Raw genomic sequence first — 21506 nt, forward strand, 5'->3', positions numbered from 1 at the left:
CTTATAGGATCACTATGTTGTCTGTCTGTCTGTCGAGTCTATCAAGAAACCTACTTTCCGTTGACCTAGAATCATGATATTTGGTAGGTAGGTAGATTTTATAGCACAAGTAAAGGGAAAAATTCGAAAACCGTCATTTTGTGGTAATATCACAAAAAAAGTGTTTATGAACAAAAAATTAGTAATTTCAACTTTCAAAGTAAGATTAATATACCAAGTGGGGTATCATATGAAACGGCTTTACCTGTACATTCTAAATCAGTTTTTTATTTATTTTTATTTATCGATCGCGCAAATGTCAATAAAACTCGACTGTAGTTCTTTACTAGTATAATCCGTAGAGTTTTCAAGAGAGCTAAAATACATAGAATATCCAGCAATTCTACCATCGGACGGTTTCCTTTTTTCCCTTTAAGGTACGGAACCCTAAAATCCAGTTTGTAAGCAATTTGGCGCAAGTGGACCTAAGTTATGAACTGACCTGGTGTTGAAGCTTTCTTAAAACAGGTGGCGTCGCGCCTGCATCGGTGTCGGAGGAAATAGTCCGCAACAGCAGCGGGGTATCGCTGGAATCAGCTAGTTCCGAGCTGGTCTCGCTGGGTTCCGTGCCTTCCCCCGCTTGTCTGAGACAATTTGAGAGGACATCTCAATTATTCGTTAAAAATATTTCAATAATACCTGCTTTTCTGACTAATGGTTACATTAAAGACAAACGACGTAGGACAAGTCTAGTTGTTAATGAGGATGAAATTTTACTTTGCCAGGATATCCTTGAAAATAATGGACAGCTGATACAGAATTCGAAGGTGTTTAAATATGTACGATGATGTAATGTACATATAACAAAAGTTTGATTCCCGAGTAAAACAATGTTGTCATTCAAGCAGGTTAAATAAATTGGCTGACTAACTACATTATTTTCACTGTGATAATTCACGGTAACTAAACCGTTTTAAATGAGATGCTTCCGTATTTGTATGTATTAATTATTGTAAAAAATGTATGTACAAGTATGACTTCATCTAGCGACGCAATTCAAACTGGCCAAATGTGTGCCGCCGTATTTAAGCCCGAGGGTTGCATTGTATTTATTTAATACTACATTATGCTCGCGACTTCGTCCACGTTGACTAGACAAATTTCCAACTCCTATTTCACCCCCAGGGGTTGACATTTCAAAAATCCTTTCTTAGCGGATGCCTACGTCATAATAGATATCTGCATGCCAAATTTCTGCCCGATCCGTCCAGTAGTTTGAGCTGTGCGTTGATAGATCAGTCAGTCAGTCACCTTTTCCTTTTATATATTTAGATAGATAAATCACAGAGTTACAGGAAGTCTGGTACAAGTGACTTTGTAGCTGCTTTTTATTTTAACTTGAGATCGCTGATTCTGAGTTTGTCGTAATTTTTTCAAATTATGTCGATGTGACCTAAGATTAGTGTGCGCGCACGCATAAGAGCGTACATGTTTGTGAGTACGAGCGTGCGTGCATGCGCGTAGTGTATTTTATATCACCCATTCTAGTGTTCAGCTCGTCAACTGCGAAAAAGCTGCATCAATCATTGCTACAATCCCAATTGTTGTGATTGGTTGAATTTATGGTATTTTTATTTTTTGCTGGTGCCGCTCGACCCGTCCTTGGTACTCGAGCCTGCTCTCTACAGAGAATAGGTTCCCTATAGTACTGTATGAAGTAGTGTATGTTGACGTAGTTGGGCGCGGTGGCGCAGAGCGGCGAGTCGGGCGCGGGCGGCGCGGACGCGGTGCAAGTGCTAAGAGGCAACGTGCTCGTGCCGCTCGACCCGTCCTCGGTACTAGAGCCTGCTCCTTCTACAGAGAATAGGTTCCCTATTGTACTTACTGTATGAAGTAGTGTATGTTGACGTAGTTGGGCGCGGTGGCGCACAGCGGCGAGTCAGGCGCGGGCGGCGCGGACGCGGTGCAAGTGCTCAGCGGCAAGGTGCTCGTGCCGCTCGACCCGTCCTCGGTACTCGAGCCTGCTCCTTCTACAGAGAATAGGTTCCCTATTGTACTTACTGTATGAAGTAGTGTATGTTGACGTAGTTGGGCGCGGTGGCGCACAGCGGCGAGTCAGGCGCGGGCGGCGCGGACGCGGTGCAAGTGCTCAGCGGCAAGGTGCTCGTGCCGCTCGACCCGTCCTCGGTACTCGAGCCTGCTCCTTCTACAGAGAATAGGTTCCCTATTGTACTTACTGTATGAAGTAGTGTATGTTGACGTAGTTGGGCGCGGTGGCGCACAGCGGCGAGTCAGGCGCGGGCGGCGCGGACGCGGTGCAAGTGCTCAGCGGCAAGGTGCTCGTGCCGCTCGACCCGTCCTCGGTACTCGAGCCTGCTCCTTCTACAGAGAATAGGTTCCCTATTGTACTTACTGTATGAAGTAGTGTATGTTGACGTAGTTGGGCGCGGTGGCGCACAGCGGCGAGTCAGGCGCGGGCGGCGCGGACGCGGTGCAAGTGCTCAGCGGCAAGGTGCTCGTGCCGCTCGACCCGTCCTCGGTACTCGAGCCCGCTCCTCCTACAGGAATAAAAATCTATTTTAGAATGTAGGTACATGTAAAGCCCTTTTATATGATACCCCACTTTGCATAGTTATCTTACTTTGAAAGTTGAAAATACTAATTATTTGTTCATGAACACATTTTTTTTGGAATGTAACCACAAATTCACTTATTTCGAATTTTTACCCTTAAGTGTGCTATAAGACCTACCTATCTACCAAATTTCAAATCAGAAATGAGATCTGTAGAAGAACCAAAGTAACCGACATATTATCTCAAAGGCTGAAGTAGGGCAGGGCACATAGTTCGAAAAAACCCGCTGAGCTATGAGCACTGAGCTAAATCAAGATACCTAAAATCAATAAATAGCAATGCAAAAAAAACAGCAATATACAGTTAAACTTATATGAAGTCTCACGGTTTAGCCTACCTGCTTGTATATAAACATATTCGCCGTCATTAATATCGACCGGTACTTGATCGTAATAAGGCTCGTCTTCGGTCGAAGGCACGGCGGCTGGTATGCTTTCCAATGATATAGGAGCGGATTTATCATCGGAAGCTTCTGGCAGGTCGGGTGTTGTGGACGTCACTTCCTCGTCTATGGATCTAGGGGTTGCCGCTCCGCCGGAGCGTTTACGTTCCGACGATAGTGAGTTAATTGATTCGTAACTTTTGACCTGTAGATAAAAATTAATTGTTAATTTTTGTTATTTAAAAATTAATTTGCAGTGTTGTACAGCTGTTGGAGCGATTCATTTTTTGAGACTCCTTGTACGATGGTACGGAGCCCTTCGTGTGCGATTCCGACTCGCACTTGACCGATATGGCTGATAAATAAAGTTGGTTTCAATGAAGTTATAGTACAGGAGACCTCCTCTTATTTTGTTTACGTAAAAATTTATAATACACGCATTCACGCATGTTATCATGTACCTACTTGTATGACTAATTTTATAATTGGTTGATTCACGTTGTTTACAATACGAACATTGAATGAAATACGCATACGGAAAACTGTGAATTAACTCAACAACAGTGTAATTTATTCTATGCACGACAACTAGGCAGAGATAATAAATTTTCATGTTTAATTGACTCATTGTTATTAAAAAAAGATAACAATATACCTAAATATTTAAAGTATATTGTAATAACAATAAATATTGCTCCAATTTTTGTATCCTTGCTTTATCTAAGATGCCAATCTAATAAACTTTGCCGCTTACACAACGCCAACCCGTATAATCTAAATATATAAATGGAAAAGGTGGACTGACTGACTGACTGATCTATCAACGCACGACTCAAATTACTGGATGGATTGGGCTGAAATTTGGCATGCACATAGATATTACGACGTAGACATCAGCTATGAAAGGGTTTTTGAAAATTCAACCCTTAAGGAGTTAAAATAGGGGTTTGCAATTTGTGTAGTTGTGTAAAACGGGGTCTAACGACCCTTTATCTACCAACTACAATTAGTAAACTCCTAGTTGGTAGTCAATGGGTTAACTCGTAAATTAGAAGTCCCAAACTCGATAGCTGATTTCCAAGATGAATAAATTCTAATCAATGACCTTTTCTAGATTAAATCTTTCTCCATATGACTCAAAATTGATCACAAGCAAATGATTCTACTACTCGTGCGCAATAAGTTGAGACCTGGGGGGTGGTGACGCCACAGACGCGTGGTTGTACTGTAGACAAAAATTGAAGCGCGTCGTCGTTGCGTGACGTAAGCAAGTACGAGACTAAGATGTTAAAAAAATGGCGTTGTCTACAGTACAACACGGGAGCTTGAGGGGAAGCTACAGGACAAGCGGGCGGAGGGTTGCATTCCAGGCGAGTCTCAACTTATCGCGCACGGGTAGTAGGTAGAACGTCATGCCATATGAAACTAGAGAATTCCACTCACATTTCCATCATCACAGACAATAGATTTCATCTCAAAGATACCTAGGAAGCATGCACTTGCATAGTTTCATCTTTCTTGGCACAAGCTTACCATGATTATCCATTGTCATCTAAACCACACATGTTAAAGATTTCATCTCAATCAGACAATTGGAAGTAGCAGAAAAATCAGTTACCAATTGCAATGAAATAATAGCTTTAGAAAGGAAAGTAGGCAAGTAAAAAGTATTCGAGGATACTAACTCTCTCACTAATGGATGGTGTGGAGGCTCGACTGCCAATTGATTCCCTTGACTCAGCATTACGAAGTCTCCGTCCTAGGGACGAAGGTGGGCTGTCTTCCGGTAAACCTGTTTCAGGTAACGATGCGCCTCTTTTGCTGAACACTTTTGGTGGTGGCCTACAACAATGTTCAATTTTTATTATAGTAAATTAACAATATTTTAAATATTAAAAGCGCTTATCCAGTTGTAAATTGTACACATAGTATCTCCACACCATACTAAATTGAAAAGCTTAAAAATAATGTTACTCAAAAGCTATGCAGACAAGAATAGTTTTTAGAGATTTTAATACACCTGAATATGCATCATTGTTACATTTGGATTCACTTTATTTTAGAGCTTTGCGGTGGTGGTGTTTATGATATAAGCTGAATGATATATGTCTGAATATTTCAATCTGAATCAAACTAACAATTCGAGATTTAACAGCAATTAATAAAAAGATGTATTTCAGACTGTTAAAAAATCGTATATTCTTACAAGTTATGCATCACGAAAGTTGAAATAACGAGAGAGACGAGAGGTTTCCATTCAGAGATACCCAGGAAGCATGCGCTTGCATAGTTTGATCTTTCTTAACAAAAGCTGTAATACTTTTATTACTTACTTTGGTGGCACTTTCTTTTTAGAAGCTGTCGCCTCTGCAGAACTACTTTCCGACGATTGGGGTGAATCATCTGACTTCTTGGCGGCATTCTCTGCAGCTTTCAAACCATTCACTTCTATAACTGTTACAAAATCACCTGCTTGTGATGCTGGACGGGTTTTATTTGTTGTTCCTAGATCTACTGAAAGATATATTTAAACTATATTTAACAGCTAAATTATATGGATAAAAACCTTTTTTTATTGTAAGAGCATTGTGCTTATAAATATTACAAAACTAGATGCCCGCGACTTCGTCCGCGTGGATTTACGTTTTTCAAAATCCCGCGGGAACTCTTTGATTTTCCGGGATAAAAAGTAGCCTATGTGTTAATTCAGGGTATAATCTATCTTCATTCCAAATTTCAACCAAATCCGACCAGTAGTTTTTGCGTGAAGGAATAACAAACACACACACACACATACATACCTTCGCCTTTATAATAATATTAGTCGGGATAGTCGGGATGATGTACTTTATTACATTTATTTCTGTAATTGACTAAAATATCTTACATAATTACTTATCTGGCCTAGCCCACACAACGCATGTGACGTGTTGTCGGATGTTGGTCATGTGTGTTTTGTGGAAATAAAAATTACTACAATGATGAATAACCACAGAACTGCAGAAAACCATTAGTCTTAAAATTGCATCTAATGAACTTTTACTTGTTTCTAATAAGATTGTGTTAAAATGTGGAACACCCTGATGTGTCCACATTTCCTGGCATATATAACTTAAGTACCTTCAAGAGAAGAGTGAATAGACATTTTCTATGCAAATGAGTTTCAACCTGGACCTTATCTTCGTTTATCTGACAAGATTATCATCATAGGGCAAGCCTATCTTGCATTTAAAAAAATTTACCAAATACAGGTAGGTAGTACAAAAAGAAATATTCAAAAATATTTTACCATTACTATCAATATCAGTTCGTTGTACAATTTCACTATTGCACCGTCTCCGAGCAGCCTCGGCCGCAAGGTTTGAAGAGAGTTCATTTATACATTGATTCACAGAGCTCCTTTCAGCAAAGTTTACTGGTTTGCTTCTTAAGTGGACCTCTTCACATTCCAGGGCTTCTATTGAGTCATCACTCTTTAAACTTGTTTCACTTTTCTTAGATAATGAGTCACAGTCCTTTATGTAACAAAATAAACACAGTAAACTCAAAATCGTTTATAAAATGTTATTGAAAAATCTTACTACAATGTAAAGGATTATTTAAATAATACGAAAGCTTGGGATTGAGTTGCTTAACAGCTTAGATAGTTCTAATAAGTTTAAGTGATTTTGTGAAGTGGTGAGACTAAAAAGGATACCCGGCTGAGTTTGTTCTGGGCTCTTCTCAAACTTCAATCTCAAAGAGTACCTACAATAGTACCTACTTAGAAAAAATGATTTGAATTGAATTGAATAATTGTTTCCCCCTTTTGTCAGCTCATTTTACGTATTTATTGTACTCCATAAATTATCGCCAGATATGTTATTTTTTTGCAAGCATATTTGAACACTGCTCACTTTAATATTAACCTATCCCATCAGCAGTCACCAAGCTTATTTGTTATCCGCACGATTTATTATATCCCATTTATAAATATCATCATCATATTCTCATCGCCAGCTCACTACTAAGCATGGGTTACCTCTCAGAATTAGAAAGATTTGGTCCTAACCTACCACACTGGCAGACTTCACACACTTTGAGAACATTATGAAGAACTCTCAGATATGCAAGTTTCCTTACTGTACTTTAAACTGTGTGATTACTAACTTAGAAATATGATATACAGGCTAAATTATGTCAAAACCAACTAGTGATACCCCCCCCCTCCCCCCCACACACACAACTTCTCTGTGTGGATTTAGGTTTTTAAATGACCATACTATACCAAATCCAGATGATACACATGTCTGTGTATGAAATATATTATACCTATTACAAAATAATACAACCATTCATATTGTGATAACATATTGAGTATTCTTGAGTAGATAGATAACTTGATATTATGTGTACACTTACTATTACTAGTTACTTGATATATAAATAATAACAATACAAGTACAAGCACTCCTCTAGGCAGCATAAGATGCATAGATAACTAGTAAATATGTAATACTATTATATATAAAATGAAGCTAAGGTTTATTTTGTAGTTACCTTTTATGCACAAGAAATTTTTATTTATACAGCTAATACAAGTTAAAACTCAAATTATAGAATAACTACCTGATATTTTTCAAAATCCTGTGGGAACTCTTTGATTTTCTGGGATAAAAACTAGCCTACGTGTTAATCCAGGGTATAATTTCTCTCCATTCCAAATTTCATCCAAATCCGTTCAGCCGTTTTTGCACGATTAAGTAACGAACATCCAAACATCCACACTTTCACATTTATAATATTATTAGGACTAGATGATGCCAGTAAGCTTAGATTATTACATGGATTTAGGTTTTTTTTAAATCAATGACAATATCAATTTTCTAAGGTATCAATATAGTACTTAAAAAGAAATAAAAATAATCCTTACTGTCAACTATCAGGTGACACCAGTTCCATGGTGGGAAACTCATGCAGCAAAATCGCATTCTGACGCTTATGGCAATAGTGCAAACTTTAGATCATTTGTGTTTTGTTACACACAACAATGCAACTGGTTAACCTTTAGACTATGTGATACATATTCAAAAAAATAGACAGGGGTGTTCACAAAACATGGAGACAAACTTTAATTTACTGTCTTAGTATTATAAAATAATATTTGTAAAAAATTTGCAGGTCTCACTGGCAATGATATGATCTTGTTTGGATAATCAAACAATTTGGTTGATTCCCGTAGTTACTGTTATAATTAATTTGAAGTGACTATTTTGGTTTGGTGACACATCAGGGGACTGAAAGTTTATTTTAATGGATATTGTATGCTGAGCACAGGTAGATTAGGTTATTATCGTTTAAAGTTATCTGCGAAAAATGTAATAGTCTGTACTTTTTTAAACAATATTGGCCTGAGACAATGAGTTGGCCAGTTTACAGAGAAACGCCAAATAATTAAAAATTTGGGGTAAAAGTAAAGTATAAAGATTTTCTAGGATTGTATTGCTGAACAAATCGTAAGATAAGCCATTGATTTACCTGCTTGCTATCAGATGTCTTATCATCACTCGTGTCAGGCCCTGAGGGCGGTACCGTTCTACTTCCCTGTATCGCTTTATGCTTCTCGACGTCAGATAGTAAAGTTTCTAAATATTCAACGTAAAATTCTTCCTTTTCCAACTCCTCCCTAAGGATAGCTACTTTCTGTTTATGTTTAGCCAAATTGGCCCTCACATCTTCCTCCCAAGCGGCAGGTAAAGCACTCTCTGGAAAACGTTGCACCCAAACGCGTTGAAAATCCCCGAAGACACTCATCTCTCACAAAACGATTTCATGACAATTTTATGTTACAGTAATATAAAATCACACTATTCCGTAGCGTTAAAAAATACTATAAAATTTATCAGAAAATTCTGACATCGCAAAACCATTTCTTTTTAATTTTTAATTTATTTTACGGCCCTGGATAACATTCTTTTTAATTAAAGAACACAGACCACAGACCAAGCACAGACTACAAACAGTGAATGTACAGATACTACAGATAAAGGAAAAGTCACAGACCAATAACAAAGACCTACAGCTTATCGCTATCCCACTTCTACTAAGGAATTAGAGCGAGAGGTCAGGCACCAGTTGTACCTATTTACATCATGTAAAATGATGAATGAGATGTAATCTCTATGTCTATCTATGGATTACATCATCTTAGATTGGGTAGAATAGATATGGATTTCTACGTGACATTATTGGCGAAGTGCATTCTTCATCCAAGGCTCGGTGTGGCACTACTGAAAGCCATAAAGCAAATTAAGAAGAAGTAGATAGGGATTACATACAGTGCGACAAGGCTCTTTAGGCGCATGGCCAAAATCGGAACGTCTGAGATCGGAACTAACGCCGCCATCTTGTGAAATGTCACGCTTTCCCCTTCTATGCGGTGTTGCTAAGTTAAAAAATCTGAAATTCACTGTTTTTTTAAATATTTGAGCCATTTCATATTATGATATTAGATTCAGCATAAATGTATTTGCATCTTATAGCTATATAGTATATTTAGCACTAGGTAAATATAGTATTTAAGCAGGTAAACATCATAAGTTGCAAGTCGATGGCCTATAAATGGTTTTTATTAAAGTCAAAGTCAAAGTCAAATGATTTATTCAGAATAGGTAATAATTTACGCTTATTGATGGTCTGGTATGGTGTTAGATTTGTAAGATATAGTGGTGATAATTGTAACGCAAACTTTAAACTAAAGCTACGAGGGTTCCAAACGCGCCCAGGTCTGAGAAGAGCCCACAACAAACTCAGCCGGGTATTCTTTTTATTATCACCACTTTACAAAATTATTGAAACTTATTAGAACTATCACAAAGTCGTTAAGCAACTCATTCCCAAGCTTGCTTATCATTTAAATAATCCTTTACATTATAATAGGATTTTTCAATTAGTTTACGTTTTATGAACACTTTGAACTTGTTGTATTAGTCTTTCTCGATTTGGAAACAGGGACGGCTGTCCCAATTTCTCATTCACTTAAAGTTAGATAAACACACTCGATTTTCGACATTGACATTTTCAATATATTCCATAAAATTGAGGAGATTTTATTTGCTGGGTGTTGGCAGCCTTTGTTCTACACCTTAGAGTATTGTGTTCTACACACGTTCTACAACTACGCCCCCCTGTTAATGTCATTCAAGTGCCAATAGAGCCTTGTCTACTTGTCTCATGTCTGCTTTCTGTTTTTAATTTCAAATTAGAATTACCTGCATATTGAAAAAGAATTAGCTTAAACTAAAGAAATCTTTTAATTTGTTATGTTACTAGAGTTTGTGTTTGTAAATGAAGTACTTGTTCAATAATGGATAAAAATCATGTAAAATCAGTCCTAGACGGACTGAAGTCCTCGTCTTCTAAACGTATTCAAGATTCTCTTATAAAAATAAAATCTACCATAATTATAAATGATAGAGGCATTAACTTGTTTCGAGATTGCGGTGGCTTAGAATATTTACTGCCACATTTACGTAAACCAAATGAAAGAATCCTTGATTTATCCTTAAGTATACTTGGTAATATGTGTTTAGATGAAAAGAGCAGCCTATTGGTAAGTACCTACTATTATTAATTAGAATAATACTTCATCTCTCTCCTTTATTGATTATTTATTTTTGTCTGAAGGTGACATAGTTCTATACCACCTATTAATATTTAATACTAATAAAATGTAGCAAAAACATGTAAGATTGTTTTTGCTACATTTTATTAGCATAGTTTTTTATAAATCCTGAGGGAACTCTTCAATTTTCCGGGATAAAAGTAACCTATCTCCGCTATCTTTAATTTTATAATATCCTCTACCCTAAGGTTGCCTGGAAGAGATCACTATTTTAGCGATAAGGTAGCCTATTGTACTTGCAAACAGCTTTGTTAACAGACTTCAAAAAAGGAGGATGTTCTCAATTCGTCGGAATCTTTTTTTTATTTCAATTTTTATGTATCCTATTATGACCGATTTTGAAAATTCTTTTTTTGTTTGAAAGGGTATACTTCAAAGTTGGTCCCATATAAATTTGGTGAAGATCTGATGATCATCTTCGAAAATAGATAATGGAACTCCTCAACGGATAAGAGTAAATTGCTCGCGATCAGTGTAATAACTTAGTAAACAGTAGATTTTTAACCAGGCATAGCACATTTTAATACCATGGGGCCACTAAATTGTGAAAAAAAATTTTTTACAAAAAAAAAACCAACTTCAATACACAAACACTAAAAATTGAAAAATAATTTAATTTATTACCTAATATATTATGTATACAAGAGTTAATATAGTTCCATAATAATATTTTTTGGGGTTGGTGCCAATGAGGTGCCATTGTGGAGTCTCATAAATATATATGAAGTCTATATGATTCACATATATCTAGTGTTTTGGTTTTGGTGTGTTACAATAAAGAATATTTTACTTTTACTTTATCTTCATATATATGGGATGCAAGCTGTACTCTGTACCCAATTATATAGATGATGCCCAGAACTTCCTCTATGTGGATTTAGGTTTTTAAAATCTCTTAGGAACCCACAGATTTTCCAGGACCAAAAGTAGCCTGTCTGCAAGCTTCATCAAAATGCAAGCTTCTTCTTAAAAAAATTGCAACATGAAACGCTAGACAGACAGACACACTTTTACATTTATAATATTACTATGGACATCACACTATACAAAAATAACCCTGAACATAGTAAGTGTATGACTTTTCAGCACAGACATAAATTATGACAATACCTACAATGTTAGCTTTTTAATGATTTTAAGCTTATTTCGTGGATCAATCTCTAGTTTAGATCAAAACCCTCTTTCCTTCTTATTTCTTTCAATATCCAGATTCCTTTTTAGGGTTCCATATTCAAAGGGTGCCACCTGGACCCTATTACTAAGCCGCCGCTGTCCGTCTGTCTGTCAGTGGGCTGTATCTGGTGAACCCGTAATAGGTTGTTGAGGGTTGAAATTTTTATAGAATGTGTATTTCTATTGCCGCTATAACAACAAATTTCAAAATAAATTAAAGTGTTATATTTGATGGCATTTTTAAAAGTATTCTTGTAGTTAAATTATATTATTTATTAGTCTTCTAAGATTCCCTGTTTTCACTGTTTTCTTTGTATTCCTTTCTAAGGATTAACATATTTTTCAAATAGATATTTTTTACACAAATTCCAATAAAAGAGTAATGTTTTTAGGCTTTATGTATGTATGTGAGTTTCTTTGTTCCACTATAACTTCGAAATGCCTGAACAGATTTAGATGTAATGCCACGCCCAAATGGATGGAAACCATAATCAGTGCACCGGGGAGAAAAATTAGATATTAAACAGTCATTCAATTCATTGTAAACTGTCACAAAATTTTAAATTTTAATTGTTTCCCTGTCATTAAAATATCTAAGAAAAATGCATTTTGTTTACTTTGGTGTTTTTTTTCATTAAACTTTAAGTATGATGTTGCAAATTGATGTCAAAATATGTTACTTTGTTTAAAAATAAAATTAAATGTTTTATATTCCCCATTTTTTTGTTTCCACTAATTGTGCTGGTGTGTGTATTTTTGTGGATCGAAGCATAATCTCGGAATTATTTTATCGGTTGGCAGTGTTAAGAGCAGTCATACTAAATTACCGATTTTTAAGGAATTATTCATGTGCGAAGTGCTACAGATATTATGAATAATAACGAAAAAAAAAAACGTTAAAATATTGAAGAACAAGGCTTCCTTTATTATATCTTGAAAGTCGCGATGTGCTTTGATCTTATAGTTACCTACACTAATAACACCTATGCACTTCGAAGTTACCAACTGTGCTGCTAATCGATTCTACAACACGCTGGTATTTATTGGTTGTAAATTTGTTACAGATTGGAAAACTGAATACATTTGGGCCCTTGGTTTCAATATTAAACACCGTATGCCGAGATAGCATCGTGGGCAGAACATCGCGCGTCATTGGTAACCTAGCGCAAAAACAATCTAATGCAGAAAATTTGCACAACTTTGGAGCCGTTAAAGCATTGGTTGAAATTATCGAAAATAGGAATAAGGACACTTCTTACGCCACACTCTCAATGGCCGTAAGAGCGATTCGGTAAATTATAATAAATTCACTACAAGTTAAGATTCTAGTGATTGTATCAGTGTCATCATCAACCGATAGACGTCCACTGCTGGGCATCTCTTGTAGGGATTTACACACGCCGCGGTCTTGCGCTGCCTGAATCCAGCGGCTCCCTGCGACTCGTCTAATGACTTCCGTCCACTTAGTCCAAGGCGTCTTCCCAGACCTGGGCGCGTTTGGAACCCTCGTAGCTTTAGTTTTAAGTTCGCGTAATAATTATCACCACTATATCATCTTACAAATCCAACAACAGACCGAAAAGTGTAATTTATTACCTATTTTGAAAACGGTTTTCATATTGACTTTTGATTTTCACAATTTTGCTGTATGTTTTAGGCAACTATGGATGGTAAAAGATAAACGCAGTGAAATGCTAAGTTTGAACGCCGTGCGTAGTGTATCAATATTGTTAACTACCGAATGCGAGTCTATGGGAATAATAAAGTCTACTACAAACAAAGAAATTGCTGATCCGAAGAAAAGTCAAGAGGATCTTATTGGGGGCATACTCAAGTGCTTAGGGTATTTTACCACATACCCAGTGGCTAGCTGTGCACAACAGGTACCCAATTTACCTAACGATTTATTTTCTTACCTTACCCTACCTTACTTTTCTTTAGGGTAGTTACAACTATCTAATACCTATTGGGCAGCCGCAGGTTTTGGTCTCGTGACCTAAGAAATAACCTACGGTGATACGCCCCTTCGATGGTACTGACGTAACTCTTATGAGACAGAGAGAGAGAGAGAGAGAGAGATAAGAAATAAATGTATGTATGTATGTATGTATATACTTTATTGCACCACAGAAACACAAATGACAGGTTACAAAAAGAAATCTTAATAAGTAGGTACAAAAAGGCGGTAAATAAGAGTTTACGCTATAGAAATAGGTGTTATTAAATAGGTCTCAAATAGAATTGCACTTTATTGCATCGTATCAAGAGTCGCTATTTGAACGTCTGCGGAGTGATTCTTCTATACCTAAAAGTTGCCTGGAAGGAACTAATAAGTATTATGTTTGGAGTTTGAACCATCGTATTTAGCTAGCGTTCGGACTCATTGCGCTATTGACTTATTAAGACTGAGTTAAGTATGAGCTAGTATCACCACCACAGAAATCCTAATTATAAGGCAGTAGAAATGCTGTGCTGAGGACGCGGACGTCGCCAGCGCAACGATGTGTGAGGTAAGCGAACTGATACAATGATGTGTGAGGTAAGCGAACTGATACAACGTGTGAGGTAAGTGAACGATGCGACGCATTTGCAACCTTAACGCGCTAGTCCTACGGCTTAGTTCTGTCTGCACAGCATTGAGCGTAAATGTGTTGCGTGACTGCGTAGTTGTGTTTGTGTATTCAGTAGCGGCGACATGCGTTCTGTATAGTTTACTTTGAAGTGGTACACAACAGTTGTTATGCCTTATTATTAGTATTTCTGTGTTCACCACTCACCGATAGCTCGTAAGAGGTAGGTACCTCAAAAGTAAAAAGAAAACCTTATAGGATCAGGTCGGTCGTGCTGCAACTAGGCTACCTAATATCTACTTCTCTTTGACCTAGAATCATGAAATTTGGCAAGTAGTAATGTCTTATAGCACAAGTAAAGGGAAATATCTGAAAACAGTGAATTTGTGGTCACATCACAAAAAAAATATTTCAACTTTCAAAGTAAGATTAATATACCAAGTGGGGTATCATATGAAACGGCTTTACCTGTACATTCTAAAACAGATTTCGACTGTAGTTCTTCACTAGTAAAATCGGATACTGCACAAAAAAAGTGTATTATTTCTTGGATGATGGTACGGAACCCTTCGTATGCGAGTCCGACTTGCACTTGACCGGTTTCTTTTTATTTTCTATGTTGTAGTTTTTGTAGCTCACAAGTAGAACATTCTGAAACTCATTACTATATGTCTTTTGCAGATCCAAGGTGACGGCAGAGGATACCAATGCCTTGTGGCGCTCACTGAGCACCATGAAGCTGTAGCCCTCAGATGTCTTATGAATCTGTGTTACTTATCTACTTGCCGGCCATCATTGGGCATTGCGGGATTGGTTGAATGTTTGGTAGCCATACTTCAAAAAAATTCAACAGGTAATTTGCTCATTTACCTGCATGCACTGATGATGATTTATAGTACGCCACAGAAAATAATGTACAATGGACCTTTAGAATGAGATTTCGGCTTGACCATGCAAAAAATTACGCCGATCCGTTGCTCGGCTGCGGCGTGATTCAGGGACAAACCAAAAAACACACTTTCGCATTAATAATAATAAGTAGCGATAATTCGCGACAGGTTGCCATAGCAATCAGGGCATGAGGCGGGGGGACGCCCCGTATACCCGCACGTCAGTCGCGCTATCCCGCACCGGATTAACGTGTGTACTGTGCGGGTGTGCGGGGCGTCCCCACCCCAATTGCCATGTCGACCTGTCGCAAACTATACATTATAGCCTCTGTATACTTACTCGATTGTAATATTGTAGATATGTGTTGGTGGCCCGACGGAGCCGCGAAGGCTTTAGCTCAGCTGAGCGGAGAGGCAGTGAATCGGTCTCGATTGCGTCGCTGCGGTGGACTGCCACTTCTCGTTACTGCAGCTCGGGATAATGCACATGCGATGCATGCACTCCTACAATATGTTTTTGATGATACTTGTAAGCACTTGTTATATTACTGGTTCACTAGTTGTCATGTCTATTCCTACGTTGTTACTAACTACAGTTTGTAACGTTTGTAATGAGGTTTTTTGGAAATCTTGTGAGAACTTTTGATTTGATGGAATAAAATTTGATTTGATTTATATTTGATCAAAAACGAACTATTATAGGGCTAGCATGACTAATGCGAGAAGTTTATCTCACAGATTGAAATTTTCTCGACATTAAAATTTATTTCATAGTTCTATTTCGAATTATTAGCTCCCGGTTATAATATTCCGTGGCGGTCTTGATAGGACATGGTAAATAATAAATATTATTAGAATGCCAAGAATAATACTATTTCATAAATAAATAAATGACTTAATTGCAAAGTGAAATGTGATTGTAAAGATATAAATAGAAGATAGTTAAAATACATGTTTATTTTCAGCATTTCAAATACTAATTCACGAGGGACTAGTGGGACTGCTGACTGATAAACTAACAGAATATATTTCAACAATGGAATACGACCATAACTTGGAGATTGGCCAGAGCGGAGCATTGAAACATAAAGAGAAACAGAAAAATGAACCTAGCGTGTATGATAAGGCCTTACAAAATATGACTAATAGTAACAAAGAAAAAGGATTGTTTACGAGACGAAAAAGTATATTGTTATCGGAAACAGGTGATGATCTGAAGGTGGTGATAGAAAGGGACAACATGATTGTTGGGTTTGTGGATGCTATCGACAGCGATGGTTCCGAAGATAGCGATAGTGACGAAGAACCTCCTCAGAGAAAAAGAGGTGTGAAGCGAGGGAGATCGAAAAGTCCTAAAACCTTAAAAAAGGTTGGTTTTACTCTATTTAGAAATTTATATGGCTTCCATTGAGTTTTATAGGAAACTGTTTTTTTTTATTGCTATCAATTTTTAAATATTGCTTAGAATTTCAGAAGATTTAGGTACACTCGTGGGCATTTCCCTCGGCATGACTTCACTACCACAGCAACATTAAATAGCTCGCAAGTATCAGCTTTTTATCACACCTGACACCATTTATTGTAAAAAAGAAAACGGAGTTTGTATTTTGACTACCATCGCCTAACTTGGCAGTCTTACTAGGTGGTTAATAATCCTAGAGGGTATTTTTTTCCAGAAATCGCATCTAATTAAGATGGCAAGTAAGGACTGGTCGGCAGGAGTTTACTGGGAGCCTAAAAGTCATGAGTGGCCATCTCTTTACCAGTCATTCCCTGACAAAAGCTCGAATCGGGACCAAGGGCCTTTATCGCCGGCCTCAGATGGGAACTTTTCAGACATGAGCCCAGACTACCGGGGGTCGAGTAGTAAGAAGAGTCGGTGGGATTGGAGCCCTGACTCGGGCAACAGTACGGGCGAGGGGAGCTCTACGTCGCCTTATTGGACGGATTACCAGTGGAGCCCTAGTAGCTCTGGACCGACGTCGCCGTTTAGCACTAATGATGGTTAGTAGTTTAAGGGTTATGTAGCTTTTGTTGTGACAAATGCATATCAATCGATTGAGATTGTTAAGTTGTCCCAAGTCGGTAACTGGATGGGTGACTAACTTTGGAGATCCGAGTTATGCTTTTCGTGTCTTCCGTGCCTCGTAGAGTACGTTAATACGTTGGTCCAGAACATCTGATAACCGTAATGCAACATGAACATCTGATCTCATAATGGTCAAATATCAATCTCTTAGTCGAGCTATGTGCGGAAGGATCTGGGAAGTGGGAACCTGGAAACCCACCACATCCATAATTATTATTATACTCGTTTACACTTAACAGTACCTTTAATATAACGTTTGGTATTTGGGCCTGGCTTGCTTTCAGAAAGTTTAGATTCTGAGATATCTGGGCGTTATTCGCCAGTCTGCAGCGAAGGTGACGGCGACGAGGAGAAGTCTGCGTCAACTAACGCGGTTACAGAGTTGAAAGCCACCCAGGTCGCTCACGAACTCGATGAACTTATGATGGACGATGAGAGCAATGATGAAGAGTCTCCATCAGAAGGTATTTGATCGCTTTTAAAATACGTTGTTAGAGGACCCGCCTAGCTTCACTCGGGTAAAATTTGATATACCTATAGTACGCGACAGGTTGGAATGGCAATCGGGGAAGGAGCGCTCCGCACACCCGCAAAGCCCCCGCGGTGTGGGCGGTGTGGGCGAGCGCGGATGACGTGCGGGGCAACCGCCCAACTCATACCCTGATTACCATTTCAATCTATCGCGGACTATACACATAAATTACATAAAGTATACACATAAATTATACTGCCTATGTTAGTTCTGGATAAAGTAGCTTTCTAATGGTGAAATAATTTTTTAAATCAGTTCAGTAGTTTCCGAGTTTATCAGTTACAAACAAACAAATCTTTCGTCTTTATAATATTAGCTAGTATATTATGTATGTTTTTGCCAACAGAGAAAAATTATACGATACGTAACAACCATAATATCGGTTAGCCTATATTTCTTTCTTACGACATTGATCTATTTACGGCCAAAATTAACAATCAATCTATTTATTATTTGTCTGGTAATTATTATAGTCTTTTTTGGCAAATAACATTGCTAAGTAACTTATCGACATATTACTGATAGATTTATTTTACTACTAATTTTGGTCATTAGTGTAGCTGTTTATTTGTATAGAAATATATCTATCTATTCTATCTTAAAAAATGGAAATGTAATATTACAAAAATTATAATAAATTAATTATTAAAAAGATCTAGTAATATAAAATATCCTAATTTTCAGACGCGTGCAAATGCAAAATCGATATAAACTCCAAATCGTCAGGCATAGCCTGCGTTATGGTGCTATTATTCCGTGTATCGCACGGCACTTGTACTACATGCGGCAGCATTCGGGATGATCCCGTTCCCAACCATACAATGAACTTGCTGACTGGACGCGAGTGTCTCAATGGACTTCTAGACTACGTAGAGCGATGCAAGCGCCCCATGGGCAGGGCTGCGCGGATACTTGCTAGAGTACTAAGGTATGACATTTTTGAATTGCACTTACGTCATGCGATGTATTCACGACGATTCGGTTCCGAACCATACAATGAACTTGCTGATTGGACGCGAGTGTCTCAAGAAGTAGTCGAGTTTAGTCATGAAATTATTTAGACTTATTTAGCGATGGAGTCTCTCCACATAGTCAAGAAAGTAGTGACTTTCTTGACTATGTGGAGAGACGCCATCACCAAATAGGCCGATCTGCACGGATACTAAGATAAGTTATAGCTTTTTTAGAACTGAAGGTATGTAAAGGTTGGCACTCGCACTATTTGTGAACTTATGCGAAACAGTAGGTACCCTTCCTTAACTTACTATCGGCCACAAGAAGCAAACACTACAAATATAGGTACAGCTACTTGAATATTAGCTAGACCATAGAAGACATGTAACATAGAACTTCAGTTACGTTTTCCCCTGACTTTAACCCAATGGCTTTTTGCACAAGTGAGGCACTGTGTATTCAATGATCCTGGAACCTCCTAAATAAATGCGTATTGCAGTTCTTATCCATTTTTAGAGTTCCGTAGTAAACAAGGAGCCCTTAGTTTCGCCATGTCCGTCCGTCCGTCCTCGGTTAATCTCAGAGACTATTAGTGCTAGAAATCTGTAATTTGGCATGGGTATAAATATTAATCACGCTGACAAAGTGGTGAAATAAAATTTTGATAAATATTTTTTTAGGGTAGCTCCCCTACATGTAAAGTGGGGATGAATTTTTCTCGTCTACCCCAACGTATCGTTGAATAGGTCTTTTGAAAATACTGTGGGTGTTGGAACATCTTTTGTTAGAGTCAAGTGTCCCCCCCCCCCCACTTTATCAGCCAAATGGTAGTATACATAATCAATTTTAAAGGAAAGCTGTCATGGCTAAGTAGGGTTCACTGGTTAAGGAGTTATATCTGTTTTTCGAGGATTGTGACTACGGAACCATACACTTCGCGTGGCCCGCCACGCACTTGGCCGGTTTTTAACTATATATTTTGTTGCAGCAATGACCTTTGTTTAATGAGTATACTAAGGCATAGACTAGCACTAAGGCTGCATCAAATGTCTGTGAGTTCCAAGCACCCACCCAACCAATGCACACAATGTAAACAAGTAAGTATTACGATTTTAATTGAGATGATACTCTGATAACATAGGTAATATATTTATAAATGGATTAAAATGTTTTATATCCTCAGATTTTAAAATTAAGTTCCAAACTATTGACTCAACTGTCGATATTAGCAGAATCAAGTTATGGTATTGGAAAAATCAGCTATCATTTATTAAAAGGCAGCTCATCAATGAAGCTAACTCTTTCTTTGACTTTGCCATACATTGTCAGGTAAGTAAAAATTATAAACTTTAATCTTTTCTGCTAGTTATAATATAATATCAGTACCTAAAAGAAGAGGGAATAGGCACCTTCTAGGCAGGCACGCTCCATCTTGGGCTGCATCATCGTCTGCTGTTTGGAGTGATTGCAGTCAAGTGCAATCATGTAGTCTAAGCAAAGTTAAAAAAATTAAATTGATATTTGGTTTGGTTTCAGGACTGAAAAAGCTTTGAAAAAGTACTTAATAGATTGCAATGGTTTAAATTTATTATTCAGCATAATATCTGAAACCAAAGAAGATGTCCAGGACTGTGTTACAGCTTTAGTGAAACTCGCAAATAATGTGCACATAAAAGATCCAAAATTATTAGAGAAAAGGTACAAGTCAAAAGTTTACGTTAGTTACGATCCTATTCTCGATAATTTGGCTCCTGATGATATTGTAACTTTCCAATTAGACGATTTATCTACAGTCAAAGCAAATAAAATATTTTTGTGCCAGCATTCGGATGTATTTAGTGCTATGTTGATGGGACAGTTCAAGGAATCTGTAGAAAAATGTGTTCGTATTAAAAACGTATCGAAACCTGCACTCGAATATCTCTTTACTCTACTCCAGTGTGGTTTAAATAACCCGAAAAGTGAAATAGAAATATTCCCATTGGCAGAACAGTTGGAAACTAATTTGGAAGTACTTCTTTTGGCAGACAGATTTTTATTTGAAAAGTTGAAAGAGTTATTAAGTAGTGCTATCCTACAATTTCAATTATCGCCTGATACAGCTGATAAAATATACATATGGTCTCTGAGTGATGGCATGGGATTTTTGTGTGTTGAATCAGTAGCTTATCTATTAACTGGACAGATGTCTGAAGATGAGCGTTATAAGTCGTTTGAAAATATCCTCAATCTTGAATACAAAGACCAATGGCTGGAAGATATCAAATCTATGATACTGAGGCAATTGAAAGTAAGCTCAAACTAGGGTTTTATATTATCTAAATGATAAAACAGTTATGATCATTACAAGATAGTGTTTTTATGATTGTTAATCTGTCAGAACTATTTAAAAAGGATACAATGGCACAGATTCCGTTGTCTTTCTCTAAACTTTATTAAAAGTATCTGCATCCTTTTCTTTTTAACAATGCTAAAAAGGAACAGAACATGAACTTTACATTTGAAGAGTGTAAATTTTAGTGCACGCTACAAATTTAAACAGTAGGCTCGCGACTGTGCGCTAAAATCACGGGTTTTACCATCTAAAAATTAAATTTAAAACTGTTAAACTGCGTCTGTCCTTTTCATATTACATTAGTA

The 21506-nt window shown here is 37.5% G+C and overlaps 2 protein-coding genes across 5 annotated transcripts in view; one reads left to right on the top strand and one right to left on the bottom strand.

The window, feature by feature from the left end:
* RhoGAP1A (Rho GTPase activating protein at 1A) overlaps positions 1-8934 on the bottom strand; it is a 29646-nt gene extending 20712 nt beyond the window's left edge. The window contains exons 1-7 of one of the 4 annotated variants that reach the window (XM_069503679.1): positions 8513-8934; positions 6285-6510; positions 5329-5449; positions 4681-4837; positions 2951-3200; positions 1689-1833; positions 482-623 (exon numbers count right to left, since the gene is read on the bottom strand). In XM_069503679.1, the coding sequence (XP_069359780.1) occupies positions 482-623; positions 1689-1833; positions 2951-3200; positions 4681-4837; positions 5329-5449; positions 6285-6510; positions 8513-8788 (1317 nt within the window). In that variant the 5' untranslated portion in view covers positions 8789-8934. Of the gene's footprint in view, positions 1-481; positions 624-1688; positions 1834-1864; positions 2006-2950; positions 3201-4680; positions 4838-5328; positions 5510-6284; positions 6511-8512 lie in introns of those variants that run through there. The other 3 variants (XM_069503677.1, XM_069503676.1, XM_069503680.1) reach the window with 3 other exon arrangements.
* Positions 8935-10199: 1265 nt separating this feature from the next.
* On the top strand, positions 10200-21171 carry Rnb (R and B). Its single transcript, XM_034976540.2, has 12 exons — positions 10200-10586; positions 12896-13122; positions 13489-13714; positions 15083-15254; positions 15650-15820; positions 16257-16660; positions 16968-17295; positions 17665-17844; positions 18597-18840; positions 19855-19963; positions 20050-20195; positions 20403-21171. Exons 1-12 carry the CDS (start codon positions 10341-10343, stop codon positions 21169-21171), a joined length of 3222 nt encoding a protein of 1073 aa, XP_034832431.1. The 5' UTR covers positions 10200-10340.
* Positions 21172-21506: the final 335 nt, after the last annotated feature.

This window comes from Maniola hyperantus, chromosome 15 (assembly GCF_902806685.2).
Source record: "Maniola hyperantus chromosome 15, iAphHyp1.2, whole genome shotgun sequence".
Classification (NCBI taxonomy): Eukaryota; Metazoa; Arthropoda; class Insecta; order Lepidoptera; family Nymphalidae; genus Maniola; species Maniola hyperantus.

What these genes read in the sequence shown, in the direction of transcription:
- Rnb (XM_034976540.2), top strand. Translation starts at nt 10,341, where the DNA reads ATGGATAAAAATCATGTAAAATCAGTCCTAGACGGACTGAAGTCCTCG. An exon ending in AATGCACACAATGTAAACAA is followed by an intron (nt 19,964 to 20,049) that starts GTAAGTATTACG and finishes TTATATCCTCAG; the next exon opens with ATTTTAAAATTAAGTTCCAA. An exon ending in ACTTTGCCATACATTGTCAG is followed by an intron (nt 20,196 to 20,402) that starts GTAAGTAAAAAT and finishes GTTTGGTTTCAG; the next exon opens with GACTGAAAAAGCTTTGAAAA.